At 39.6% G+C, this 14325-nt stretch overlaps 1 protein-coding gene across 3 annotated transcripts in view; it reads right to left on the bottom strand.

Annotated features, from left to right (window-relative positions):
- The window catches only part of sbf2 (SET binding factor 2), a 220477-nt gene that overhangs the window by 186159 nt on the left and 19993 nt on the right, over positions 1-14325 (bottom strand). For all 3 annotated transcript variants that reach the window (XM_079802012.1, XM_079802011.1, XM_079802013.1), the window contains exon 2: positions 7009-7094. In XM_079802012.1, coding sequence (XP_079658138.1) covers positions 7009-7094 — 86 coding nt within the window. The remainder of the gene's footprint in view (positions 1-7008; positions 7095-14325) is intronic.

Genomic DNA, 14325 nt, shown 5'->3' with positions numbered 1-14325 from the left:
TTGATTGCATTTGATATCAGCTCATTTGGATATATTTCAGGTATATTATATGTTCAATTCAGTTGAGATCAATTGTGGGCTCTCTGTCATAGAGCCCTCGCTGCTTTGGGGAAGTTGCAGTGCCATCGAGTTAGATCAGAGCAGAATCTGCCACCAAGGACACTTGATGCGGTTGAGCTGGAGGGCTAGTCAAGGGGACGGATACTCGCCTCCATCCACCAAAGCATGGGGGGGGGGGGGCTGCGTCGGGTCAGAGGAGGTGGCCGTTTGCCAACGTCTAGGCCTGACTAGGAGCCATTGTCAGCCATTAGGGGATGGGAGAGAAGAGGGCCGTCCACCTGGGGCATCCAGTGGCAACCGCCAGGCTTCGCAAAGAAGTTCTCCCGGCTGGTTGAGGACCGAGCGGCAGTGCGTTTTGAGGACTAGACCAAGATTTTTATTTCTCCCTCTCGTCTTGGTCTCTCCTCAGCCTTCCGTCTTCTTTTCTCTTACCTCATCTGTCCTTACCCACAGGTGCTGCGGCCGTCATAACTGGAGTAGAGCGTCCTCAAGAGCCTGCGAGGGGTCGATAGGGGTATGTGACAAAAAGGGCGAGGCCAAGAGCCGTGGGATTGGTGGAACAATCGGTTATCGGTAAAAATCCACACCAATAGTTTTTCCGTGTTGTGTCCGTTGTTGGAGCGGCTGAGACGGGTGCGCTGCCATTACATAGTACAAGAGCTCTGAGAAGGGCCTGCTGCCATTATATAGCACGAGAGCGGCCTCTAGAGGCAAAATAAAAACTCAGACGTCTTGTTTACATTCACACGTGAGGCAGCGCTCGGCGCTGCACGGAGAGAGCTTGACACATCAGATGTGCGTTTAAAACACGACAACGAAACGGTATGAACACAGAACACTACAGTACTTGTTGCCAAACAATTATATTACGTTGAGTCCTTGACTAGATGCTGCATTAAAAAGGTAAAGAACAGCAGTATATATGTTTGTCAACCAAGCTGAGAGAACACTAACATTAGCGCTACCTCAAGCAGTTAAAACAATGTGATAAAAACATACGCAAGTCAGACCTAAATGTTGCATATATAAAATTAGTGATGTGAGAACCAAACTGAATCGTCATGCTGCCGACAGAAACATAAACAAAGCAGACGCGCATTCGTTTTTTATTAGATAATCTCCTTCTAAAAAAGCAGACTGTTTGGATTTGTATGAAATGGTAACACTACAATAATATTCCATCTGTAACATTAACTACGGTTAATAAATGCTGTGGAAGTATTGGTCATTGTTACTATGTTCATTTCAACATTAAATTGAGTTAGAATTTTTGTTTTCATCTGTTAACCTTGGTCAATGCACTATGAACTAACATGAATGATCAAGGTACAATTGTATTGCTCATATTAATACATGCTGTAAAAATTTATGCATAATGCATATAGTTCATGTAAGCTAATACATCCTTGTTGCACAGGGACTTGCATAGTGTTACCTATGAAATGTATGCATGTTTCTAGGTTATAGGTAAAGAAACAAATTTGACCTGTAATATTTTAATGTTTAAATTATTTTCTAAAGAATTTGTTCACTTAAAACTTCTCATTTTAATTTAGCACATTTTCATGGATCAGTACTGTTATTTATTTTTAATTTCTTGTTGTAATGTTCAGCACAGTTTTACTTTTTTTTTCCAGTATCCATTTTAAAAACTATCGGTCGATTAATCGGTTATCGGCAAGTACGGCCCAACCTAGTTATCGGTAAAATCCACAAATCGGTCAACCTCTAGCCGAGAGTCTCACAGAAGGGGATCCAGAAGGATAAAAGGAGGAGTGATGACAGTGCAAGACGAGAGAGGACCAGGCCTGGGACATTATGTTGTTGTTTTGTTATGTTTATTTGCGGCAGTCGTCCAAGAGTGTCTCTACGTGTTTAACATGCTGCTTGAACTGAGGCGCTATACAGCGATCTGTCACGGCACATTGAAGCGCTTCAAAACGGTATTTATTGTCTGAACTTTGTGATGAAACTGACAGAATTTGAACGCGTTATATAAAAAGTAACAAAGCGCAAAACTTTTGGGATTAGTGGATGGAAAACACTCTACTAATAATGTTTAAATAAAGTTTAGTTCAAGGCAAGCATCAACTGAAAACAGCACAGAATAAAAGATTTAAGATTAAAGAATCGATATTGGTTCATCAAAATGAAGATTGATCAAAATTGATTAATCAATATTGTCAACCCAGCCCTACAATATAACCTATAGTGAATCAAACAACCAACCAATTTCCTTATTATATTAGTCCGTAGCGATGAGATAAGTTGATAAACCTGAACATAAAGAGCCCCTTAATTGTGACTAATAAGGGAGAGTTTTCTCACATGTTACTTTTACTAGCATATGTTGGTTTCTGATTTCAATTGTAAGGTTACTCTGGCCCTTTGACAATGATCATTGGTGCCAGACTTGGTGGTTCCAACATCTACAACAATCTCTACAAAGAAATGGTGCATCAAATAAACAGAAAAATCCAGTGAATGGCAAGCCTTCCAAGCTGACATAAAGAACACTTATACTCCAAATAAACACTTTACAACTGCTAAAGGACATTCCCTAAACTTGCAGGAACTTTATAAAGCCATTGAGTCTGTACAGAAGAAAATCCTTATGGAATGTTTCCAGTGCTTCTGAATACAAGTGTTCAGATATACAGGCAGTTCTTGAGGAAAAGGGCCTTCATTGTATTACACCAAATAATATGACTGCTCAGTGTATTTCAAACATCGGAAATGGAGTCAAATTAAATTCAACCGTCTCTGTTAGACGAAACAGACATCATTCCTAGAGTGGGAAAAAGATCAAGATCTCTTAGAATCGCAGACTTAATTCAGTAATGATGATAAAAACAGCATCTAAGTCCCGGATTGACCCAGATTGTGTAACCTGTTGGCTGACCAGAGACTCAACCACCTGCTGAAGATATTGAATTTGTGTTTAGCCGATATTTTAGCCGACTGTAAATAATGTTCAATTATAGTGACTTCAGAATCAGTGCGAGGCGGTTTTCACAAGTGTTAACAGCCAACATGAGTTAATGACCTAACAGATTCAAAATAGCCAATGTCCTCCAGAGATAGGATGCAAACTTTTTCCACTTCAAATGATGGAGATTGTGTAACCAAGCATATTTCTTTGGTACACTTACACGACTAATAAAACAAAAAAGCAGAGGAGAACAGTCTGTGTTTGGCAAATAAGGACAAATAAGAGTGTCCATGAGGTGCCAAAACATGTGCCAAATTCTTAGTAATGTCCTCTTTGTATTCATGTTTGTTTATGTTTTTTTATACTAAACTTTCACAGCATTTTCAAGAAAATGTTAAATGTAATGGCTCTAAAAATGTAATAAGGTGCATCCATCAGGTTCCTTACACCTGGCTTGAACACATGCAAGTATCCACATCTTAAAGAGATAGTTCACCTAAAAATGTATTAAAATTTTCTGAAGATCGCTTTGTATGGTGAACAGATTGAATTTAGTTTTTCATTCACATATAGACATTCATCAACTCACACATTAGATGTCGTAGATGGAACCTCAAGCAAGTTTGCTTGACATGCGAAAACCAATGAGGTTCATTCTCGTGTTACACAGCACGTTTGAGCTTCAGCAAGAACACTGTCAGAAAAAAAGGTACATTGCTGTCACTGGGGCGGTACCCTAAGGTACATAACAAAAAAGGTACTAATATGTACCTTTAAGGTATTAATATGTACCTTTAAGGTACTAATATGCACTCTTAAAGTACTGATATGTACCTTTTGAGGTACTAAAATGTACCTTTCAGGGGTGAGTAAGGTACAAAGATGTACCTTTTCACTTTTGTACCTTAGGGTACCGCCCCAGTGACAGCCCTGTACCTTTTTTTCTGAGAGTGAACCAATGAGGTTCATTCTTGTGTTACGCATCACGTTTGAGCTTCAGCAAGAACCAATGGGGTTCATTCTCGTGTTACGCATCACGTTTGAGCTTCAGCAAGAACTAATGAGGTTCATTCTCGTGTTACGCATCACGTTTGAGCTTCAGCAAGAACCAATGAGGTTCATTCTCATGTTACGCAGCACGTTTGAGCTTCAGCAAGAACCAATGAGGTTCATTCTCATGTTACGCAGCACGTTTGAGCTTCAGCAAGAACCAATGAGGTTCATTCTCATGTTACGCAGCACGTTTGAGCTTCAGCAAGAACCAATGAGGTTCATTCTCGTGTTACGCAGCACGTTTGAGCTTCAGCAAGAACCAATGAGGTTCATTCTTGTGTTACGCAGCACGTTTGAGCTTCTGCAAGAACCAATGAGGTTCATTCTCGTGTTACGCAGCACGTTTGAGCTTCAGCAAGAACCAATGAGGTTCATTCTCGTGTTACGCAGCACGTTTGAGATTCTTCAAGAACCAATGAGGTTCATTCTTGTGTTACACAGCACGCTTGAGCTTCTGCAAGAACCAATGAGGTTCATTCTTGTGTTACGCAGCACGTTTGAGATTCTTCAAGAACCAATGAGGTTCATTCTTGTGTTACACAGCACGCTTGAGCTTCTGCAAGAACCAATGAGGTTCATTCTCGTGTTACGCAGCACGTTTGAGTTTCTGCAAGAACCAATGAGGTTCATTCTCGTGTTACGCAGCACGTTTGAGATTCTTCAAGAACCAATGAGGTTCATTCTCGTGTTACGCAGCACGTTTGAGCTTCAGCAAGAACCAATGAGGTTCATTCTCGTGTTACGCAGCACGTTTGAGCTTCTGCAAGAACCAATGAGGTTCATTCTCGTGTTACGCAGCACGTTTGAGATTCTTCAAGAACCAATGAGGTTCATTCTTGTGTTACACAGCACGCTTGAGCTTCTGCAAGAACCAATGAGGTTCATTCTCGTGTTACGCAGCACGTTTGAGATTCTTCAAGAACCAATGAGGTTCATTCTCGTGTTACGCAGCACGTTTGAGCTTCAGCAAGAACCAATGAGGTTCATTCTCGTGTTACGCAGCACGTTTGAGATTCTTCAAGAACCAATGAGGTTCATTCTTGTGTTACACAGCACGCTTGAGCTTCTGCAAGAACCAATGAGGTTCATTCTCGTGTTACGCAGCACGTTTGAGTTTCTGCAAGAACCAATGAGGTTCATTCTCGTGTTACGCAGCACGTTTGAGATTCTTCAAGAACCAATGAGGTTCATTCTTGTGTTACGCAGCACGTTTGAGATTCTTAAAGAACCAATGAGGTTCATTCTCGTGTTACGCAGCACGTTTGAGATTCTTCAAGAACCAATGAGGTTCATTCTCGTGTTACGCAGCACGTTTGAGCTTCTTCAAGAACCAATGAGGTTCATTCTCGTGTTACGCAGCACGTTTGAGCTTCTTCAAGAACCAATGAGGTTCATTCTTGTGTTACGCAGCACGTTTGAGCTTCAGCAAGAACCAATGAGGTTCATTCTCGTGTTACGCAGCACGTTTGAGCTTCTGCAAGAACCAATGAGGTTCAGTATTGTGTTAAGCAGCACGTTTGAGCTTCAGCAAGAACCAATGAGGTTCATTCTCGTGTTACGCAGCACGTTTGAGCTTCTGCAAGAACCAATGAGGTTCAGTATTGTGTTAAGCAGCACGTTTGAGCTTCAGCAAGAACCAATGAGGTTTGTTCTTGTTTGTCAAGCAGGTTTGGTTGAGCTTCTGTTTATGTTCGCTGATCAATGTACAAAAGACTACATTCAATCTATATAAAGCATGTAATTATTTGGACTAAACTGCTCAATTCATATGGATTATGCCTTCAAAAAAATTTAATAAAAATTTGCATTAAAAACAAAATGCATTTATTTTCAGGGACACGCACTCCGCTTCATGTCGTGGCCATATTACCACCTCGGGTGTGCATTATGTTCAATTATTCCTTAGTTATTTACTTTTTAATTAGCCGTTTTGTTTAAATACTTTTTTTCTAACATTATGCCAAACTACTTAAACTACTTTTTTTCACAATTGTATTCCTTTTCTTTATTATAGGAAGTTGCATCACTTTGAAATTTTTTACTTGATGCCCCTCAAAAATTTTTTGTTAATTCAGAAGACAATGTCATTAGAGAAGAGGAGTATTTAATATTAGAGTTGCATCTTTCTTCTATTTTTTAATAAATTCATACATTCTCAGTCAGAAGGACACTGTTGTGATCTTTCATAGGATGAAAAAAGTAGCATCTTTTAAAGTAGAAACAAGTCCAATGATGTCTTGCAAACGTCAGGAATTACGCATTACGTCTTGATAAACAAGTAAACAACAATCAACCAGACCACAGCCCTACAGCTTGAGCAGGACTTTGGAAGCTTCTCACCTCAAGAACCAGGTCAACTTTAAAGCCACTGCCACTCAGGAGATGTACAGCATGTACTCCTCAAGCTCAGATAAGCAAATATTTGGTCCTGAGTTAAGTTGATTTGTGTCTGTTAATTGGACCACAGTGTTTAGAGCATTAAATCCGACTGAAGCACAGTGAAGCCCTTCTGCATGCTATTTAAGACATGGACAGGACATGGGCTAGGAATTCTCCAATTAGAGCAAATGGAGGCGACTGGGATAAACTTTTAAGTAAACAATGATTATGCATTTGTTGACAAAAGGAAAGGCTGATATCAGAACCACATGAGTTTCCGAGGACGTGGGCAGAGGCATTCACAGATTTCAGGAACTTTGAGGGGGAAAAGTTAAAAAACAAATTCATATTCTCCAGCAATGGCATATTTATTCTATTTAGAATGATACAATAAATCAAGTGGGCAAAATGACCAATGGCAAAAACTATCCATCATAGAAAACAACTGGGAAAAACAATGTGGTAGAATATATACACTGCTTTTTTTCCATTCAGCTACTTCCAGAAGGCACGGATAAATGACCTGACCTGGGTCTACTTTTGGTTTTCTATTTCCAGAAAACAGAACAGAAACGACTCCTTACCATTTCCACACCCTGGGGAAATGCCGTGCCATCCCAGTCCTTTTTGGGGAAGCGTTGAATTATCTTGCCACATCCTTCACCAGATCCTAAAATTTAAGACAGGGAGCATTAGTATTAGAAAAAAAATGCATTACTAAGATGTGTGATTTCAGCACCTTTAAAAAAAAAAAAAAAAAAAAGATAGTTTTCAAAACAGCAGGAACTGTAGTATGGGGCGTATCGGGACAATCCTGACCATAAAAATAATATTATTTAATGTGATCGTAATTCCAGGTTTTCTAACCGGCAAAATCACTCCTCATGCATTCCTTTTGGCCTTTTTTGGCATCTTTCCTGGCCCATTTTTTTTTGTTGTTGACAAAGAAAGCATTGTGCACACAGGGCCAAGAGGGTTTCGTCAATTAGCGTTTACTAGTGTAAACATTGTAATGTGACAATACTGGTCCTTATGAACACAAATACCCATGGTGGAGAACCAAAAATATAGAATATACCACATTTTAATGGAATGGTGAATAAGAGGTCAAAGTGACCCAGGGTTTTCTGATTAAGATTTAAAAGCAAACTGAAGGGTTCATATCTTAACACATACTTGAAGTTAAGACATTATCAAATACTCACACTAGAAAAATGGGGCAAGATATCATTCTTCATATGCTTATCTGGAGAATGCATCACTGACTGTGTTTTTGATCATATCTGGGACGGGGAATTGGAACCTGGAGTGGGTCAGGGTATGATGGAGATCTTTACAGTTATCACAATGTGAGTTTGGAAAGACCATTAACAATATGTCATAACAGGCCAGATATGTATTGGACAAAGGTATTGCTGGTGTGTCACATTTTTGGACTAAATGACTGATCAAATGAAAGACATCTTTATAAAGATATTGCTCTTGGAAATGGTCTGTTGAAATATGAAAAAAATTGATTTTGACTCTTTGGGAGAATGTTTGCCAAGATGTGTGAATGTGTGTATAGGAAAAACTAAATCCTAATATGAAATGACATTACAGGGATAGTTCACCCAAAAATGAAATTTCTATCATTATTTACTCACCCTCCAAACCTCTATATCAATTTCATTGTGTTCTGTGGAACACAAAATATACTTTAAAAAATGTCTTGTGGGTGTGTGTGTTATGCATACAGCAAAAGTCAGTGCTTTTTTCTTGGAAAACAGTAGTGCTGCTGAATCTAGATAAAATCATAGCTTTAAAAGTCAAAAACAGGCTTCAGCTACACTAAACAGACAAAGCACATCTCTTGGCTTTATGTGGAAAGCGCAGAAAGATACAAGCTGCTTATTGATTCACAGTGTAACACCCTGCAATGTCATCAAACACTTGAGTAGGCAATCCAGATTATGCTTCAAGGATAAACAGATTAGGGATATACTTTCATATACATTTATAAATGAATGTAATATACCAAGTATTTTTATATTTTATAAATAATTTCAATTGCATAATGTCAACACCTCAAAACAATTTGCATTGTTCAAAATAAAAAGAAACTAAAAAATCTGTCATCTGTCATCATTTACTCACGCTCACCCTTTCTCCGGAACATAGAAGATGATGCTGAAAAATATTTAAAAATTTCTTATTTTTTTCCCTACAATGAAAGTCTGTTATATAAATTTGAAATATCTTTTTGAATATCTTCTTTTGTGTTCCACACAGAAAACCGTATTTTGAAATAACATGAGGGTGAGTAAATGATGACACAATTCTTATTTTATTTTGGGGTGAACTATCCCTTTAAGGGTGTGTTCACACCATAGACTATAAAAAAATATGGACGTAGTGTCCGTGACGTCACCCATAGGATTCTGATGAGCAGTTTTGAAGCTCAAAGTATGGACGAGATGGCCGTTGCCCTATTGGCAGCGCGTCACTCCCGGATAACCGAAAAATGGGCAAAAAGGCGGGACGTGGGCGGAGCTGAAGTGACACGATGACTAACAGACAGCAGACAAACGGTTATCCACCTGTCACTCAAAGTGATCCCCCCCCTAAATTATGCAGAACTTTAATGCTTTATATAATGTAAACGAATGAGTTATAAAAAAAATTCACCCCCCTCACAGTTGTCATGAAGGGCAAAATTAGCCGTATAGACCAAAACCACAATTCGTACCAGGCTGTAAACATGTTTTATTCTGCTTTAAAGTTGGGCAATTTAACATGGGACTCAATGAGATTCTGCTCCCTTCTGGAGCCTGTCTCTAGCGGCCAGTCGATGAATTGCAGTATATGTCACTTCCGTATTGGCTTCAAGAGAAACTACGGGAGGTTGCCGCTTGCTTCACACTTGTAGTTCGCTTTGCTTGGTCCGGACTAGGGCTGTCACTTTACGTTCGAAAAATGATTGCACAATCAATCGGACCAACCAACACAAGTTTCGAAAAACGAAAATAGGGAATCGATTTTAACCAAATATGTACACTATTAATTTTTATGCACTTTTGTTTATGCTCATTAATGAAATTATATTTTATTTAATAAAAATTGATTGCAAAGTTAATGCACTTTAAAAAGTGAATGTTATTTCATTTCAATAAAAGACGCAATGCTTGATTTGGTTTGCATTTGCTTGTTGCGCTCGCTTGCGGCCTCTTGTGGGCATAGGAGACAATACAGTACTTTTTCCCTCTAACATTAAGTATTGCCTTTAGAATTCGAATTTTGATAATATTTAAGAAAGAATTTCGAATTGAGCTTTTCAGCCATTTTGACAGCCCTAGTAGGCGTTGCGAAAGCTAAAAAGAAAATTCTCACCAATTTTACGCGCCTATAGGTTTCAATCGGCTGCTGCCGGTGTTTTACCAAAAAAATGGAGGACAACGGCGATCAACCTGTGTGACATGAGAGACGAGTGATAACCCCTAATAACTTGAGGAGTTCGATATGGATGCACTTCGGGTTTTGGACTGTAGATCAAACTATGAAGAAGAAAAAAGTGGTATGCCAACTGTGCGATCGCGAGTTCCCATATCACAGCAGCACTGAAACTATGACGGGGCATATTCAGCTTCATCATCCAGATGAATACAAAGACCTAGACCCGGTAGAGGTAGGCCAGTCCTTCAGTAAATTTTACGCTTTATTTTCAACCTCTTTTCATGAGCTACAATTGCCTATGTAGGCGAAATTTGTTTGACATTTCTAATCGTAAACACAGCCATGTTGAAGCCTGCAGTAATGCTGTTCATTGATGTTATGGCAGTCCACTCTGCTTATTGTTTTTCGAGAATTTCGCACTCCTGTTTGTCATTGTGCATGAAAATTCACGCCAATAAAACTTCAAGCGCCCTCTTTACGTTCGTCTTAATGCCTGTTAGTTGTCTATGGATTGGCCTATATTTTTGTGTTGAGAATAGAAATGTCTTTAGACATGGAAAATCGATTTTACAATTGATTCAATGAACACTTAGATCTCAAAAATTGAACAGGATTTTTTTTCACAAAAGTGACAGCCATAGACCCAGGACCCCAAAAAAAAAAAAAATCTTGGTCTGCTTATGCCTGGCTCACACTACAGGAGTTTTAGGCCGATTTATGGCCGATTTTCCCCTCCCGAGATTCTGAGAAAAAATCTTGTCCACGACCTGGATCGGTTCCGATGTTCGGCGCAGATTATCTGGTAATGTGAGACGTTCACAGATAAAATCTTGCCCCTCCCGATCTGCTCTCACACAAATCGGGCTCGCCCCGATCATATCAAACATGTTTGATATTTATCGGGATGAGCAAGATTGTAATAACGTCAGTACTGTCACAATAGTCAATAGGAAACAAGTCTACGACTATGTATGTGCGCGCGCGCTGTGTGTGTTTATGTGCGCGCGCGCTGTGTGTGAGAGAGAAAGCTGCAAACCATTGTTTCTTATAAGTAGACACATTTCATAATACATAGCCTACTATACTAGCACCAATTGTATTTTCATATAACAGCACAAATCTACACTGTAAAAGGTGACACTGTCGCTTTTGAACTAGGCAGGCAATATTATAACGGTAAACATTCTAGCACACTATAGCCCTATTCGCACGGGATTAGTAGGCTATTATCTGGGGACATCTGGTGATTTGTATTAATTGCAGAGAATGTCTGTGATCTTAATCCCGTCCGAATCGGCCATGTCTGTAATATGTAAAGTAAATATTCCGCCGCAAATTACCTACCATATTTCGCCAAACACCGAGGCCCTGTGATAATATTAGTCCCGTGCGAATCGGCATCTCTGTGATTTGGCCGGGTTTAGGCGGATCGTATATGATTTTTGCAAGGTTTTTGTTTCCTGTGTGCATTTTTATCTTTATCTTTAACGAAGAATGGCACTAGGCTGCATAAAATGCGCACCGTTATGAATTCCCGTGCGGCCGCGCAGATTATACTTTCACTTTAGAATGAGCATCAATTTGGGAGTAAATTGCTTGAATGGTGTGTTTAATATTCTTAATGAAAAACACAAAAACAGAAAATGACAATGACAAACTCGCTTAAATGGGCGCTTTTACATTTAGGTTTGAAACTGAATCTTCCGCCGTATAGGCCTATATTATATTGCTCAGTTCAGTTTTTAATTGTAGCGTCTGTTCTCTAACTTAACTAAATTATTATTTTTATTACTATAAAACAATCAAAATGATATTGATACGACTGTTTATAATTTCATACAGCTATATCTATAACGAAAAAAACATTAAGTCTTGACATCATATCCGGGAGATAAGTCAGTAAATTCGAGTAAAAATCACAGGCTTTGCTTATCCCGTGCGAATGCGCCACGCAAAATTCAGATGTGGGGAGTAATTTCTAAATCACACGAGGTCCCCAGATAATACTAATCCCGTGCGAATACTAGGGCTTATGATAGTAATATAAGGTAAATTTGACCTCCATTTCTCGCTGAAGAACTGACAGTCCATGTTGATCCCGTCTCCCCAACCATTTTCTCATCCACACTCGTTTATTCTTACGCTTTTGTTTTTTTTTTCACAACAAGCGATCATTATTGATAGAGCAAGTTTTCGGTTTACAGTATCCATTTTCCCCGATTCCGATCTGCTGCGTAGATCACGTGACGCGCTTCCTCTGGCACGATAATCTTAATAACATTTTGTAGTGTGTGATGCTTCACGAATTTCAAATCTTGTAGTGTGAGCATGTTTAAGATTTGAGGGAAGAAAATCTGCAAAGATTCTCCTGAAGTGTGTGCTGCAACCAGATTTTACAATCGGATAGGATTTTAAAACTCCTGTAGTGTGAGCCAGGCATTAGTGTTCACATTGGGATTTTAACACCAAACCTAAAGATACCAAACCTAAATGCATTGGAATATGTTGACAACCTGATTGGTCTGCTATTATTACATGTATTTCACTACGAAACTTACAGAGCATCCAAAACAATGCTGTGTGCTGGGCTAAATGCGCTCGTTGTATGTGCGTAGCCTACATATGACCGTATTTTGACCCGCTGAGAACTCGTGAAGAGCTTATAAAATGTGTAAAGGAGTCAAAACAGCAGCAGGAATCCCTCCGTCACACACACAAACGAATTGGTATTCTTGAGAATTCTGTCCTTTTTAGGCTCGCATCTTGTTAAACCATCGTCTTGTTTAAGCTCATGCCTTGTTTTTGGTTTGTTTGCATGTCTTTAGTTAGTGTTGCGTTCCTCTGTCCTCTTGTTTGGTGCGCACCAGGGTTCAGATGGCAGCGTTCACACTTATTCAAATGAACCGCAGTAACAGAGCAATCGCTCCGGGGCACATTTTAATCAAACCAAGCGTGCCAAGGGTGAACACACCCTAACTGTTGAATGGCTTGTAACAATCACATATTGTGCGTTTTGTATTTGTGTCTAGCAGTCATTTCAGATGATCGAATCTGAATAAAATGCTGGTTTCTGACTCCTTTTCATGTTTAGGTCACCCAAATATTGTGTATTATACTATCTGTATGATCTGAATCTCGCCCTGTAAAGTCCACTATCGGGCAGCACAGTAGCTTTAAAGTGGAGTAGTTATAGATCTCTGCGCTGGCAGATCTCAGCCAATCAGCACTTAGGAAATCCTCACATTCCAGAACATTCAACGTTAATTGGTTCTTATTTCCTTTGTCATTCATCACTGCATGACATTAACATTAAACGTAACTGCAGTGTCCTAATTCTGAACCCCACGGCAGAACAGAAACACATGATAGTAAGTATCCACTCTCAACAACATCCTGTGAGAAACACTGTCAAATGGTACTTTTCCGTATCTCATGGTGTAAACTGGTTTAAAGAACATTTCAAACAACCGAAGTCTTAAGCAACAGTCATGACACAAACATCAAACTCGGCTGATGGAGTAAAATCTGGTCCTGACATGAAAACACATCCTACAGCAGAAAGCACATCCAAACCTTGTTGTGAGGTGTGGTTCTACATTGCGTTGGAGGAAAGACAAAACAATGATTCAGACAGTATCCAAAACTGGAGTCGGACACATTTACACAAACAACTAAAATAAACTCAATCATTTTTCACATTTGTATGAACAAAACATGTTTGCGCATGCAACACATGCCACCACAATGCTCATTTATATCAATGCTTGAAATAAAGAAAATATATCAAGTCCATTTATAATTTATCTGGTTTTGCCGTAAGCAGTTTTGCTACGGACGGACGGACAGATTTACATTAAGTTTAATGTTAATGTCATCCAATTAACGTAGATTGTTCTGGAATGTGAGGATTTCCTAAGTGCTGATTGGCTGAGATCTGCCAGCTCAGAGATCTATAACTACTCAACATTAAAGCTACTGTGCTGCCCGATAGTGGACTTTACAGGGCGAGATTCAGATCATACAGGTAGTATAATACACAATGTTTGGGTGACCTACGATGGATGGATGGATGGATGGATGGATGGATGGATGGATGGATGGATGGATGGATGGATGGATGGATGGATGGATGGATGGATGGATGGATGGATGGATGGATGGATGGATGGATGGATGGATGGATGGATGGATGGATGGATGGATGGATGGATGGATGGATGGATGGATGGATGGATGGATGGATGGATGGATGGATGGATGGATGGATGGATGGATGGATGGATGGATGGATGGATGGATGGATGGATGGATGGATGGATGGATGGATGGATGGATGGATGGATGGATGGATGGATGGATGGATGGATGGATGGATGGATGGATGGATGGATGGATGGATGGATGGATGGATGGATGGATGGATGGATGGATGGATGGATGGATGGATGGATGGATGGATGGATGGATGG

Source organism: Gobio gobio (genome assembly GCF_949357685.1).
Source record: "Gobio gobio genome assembly, chromosome: 2".
Classification (NCBI taxonomy): domain Eukaryota; kingdom Metazoa; phylum Chordata; class Actinopteri; order Cypriniformes; family Gobionidae; genus Gobio; species Gobio gobio.
This window is presented reverse-complemented; position numbering and strand designations above follow the sequence as displayed.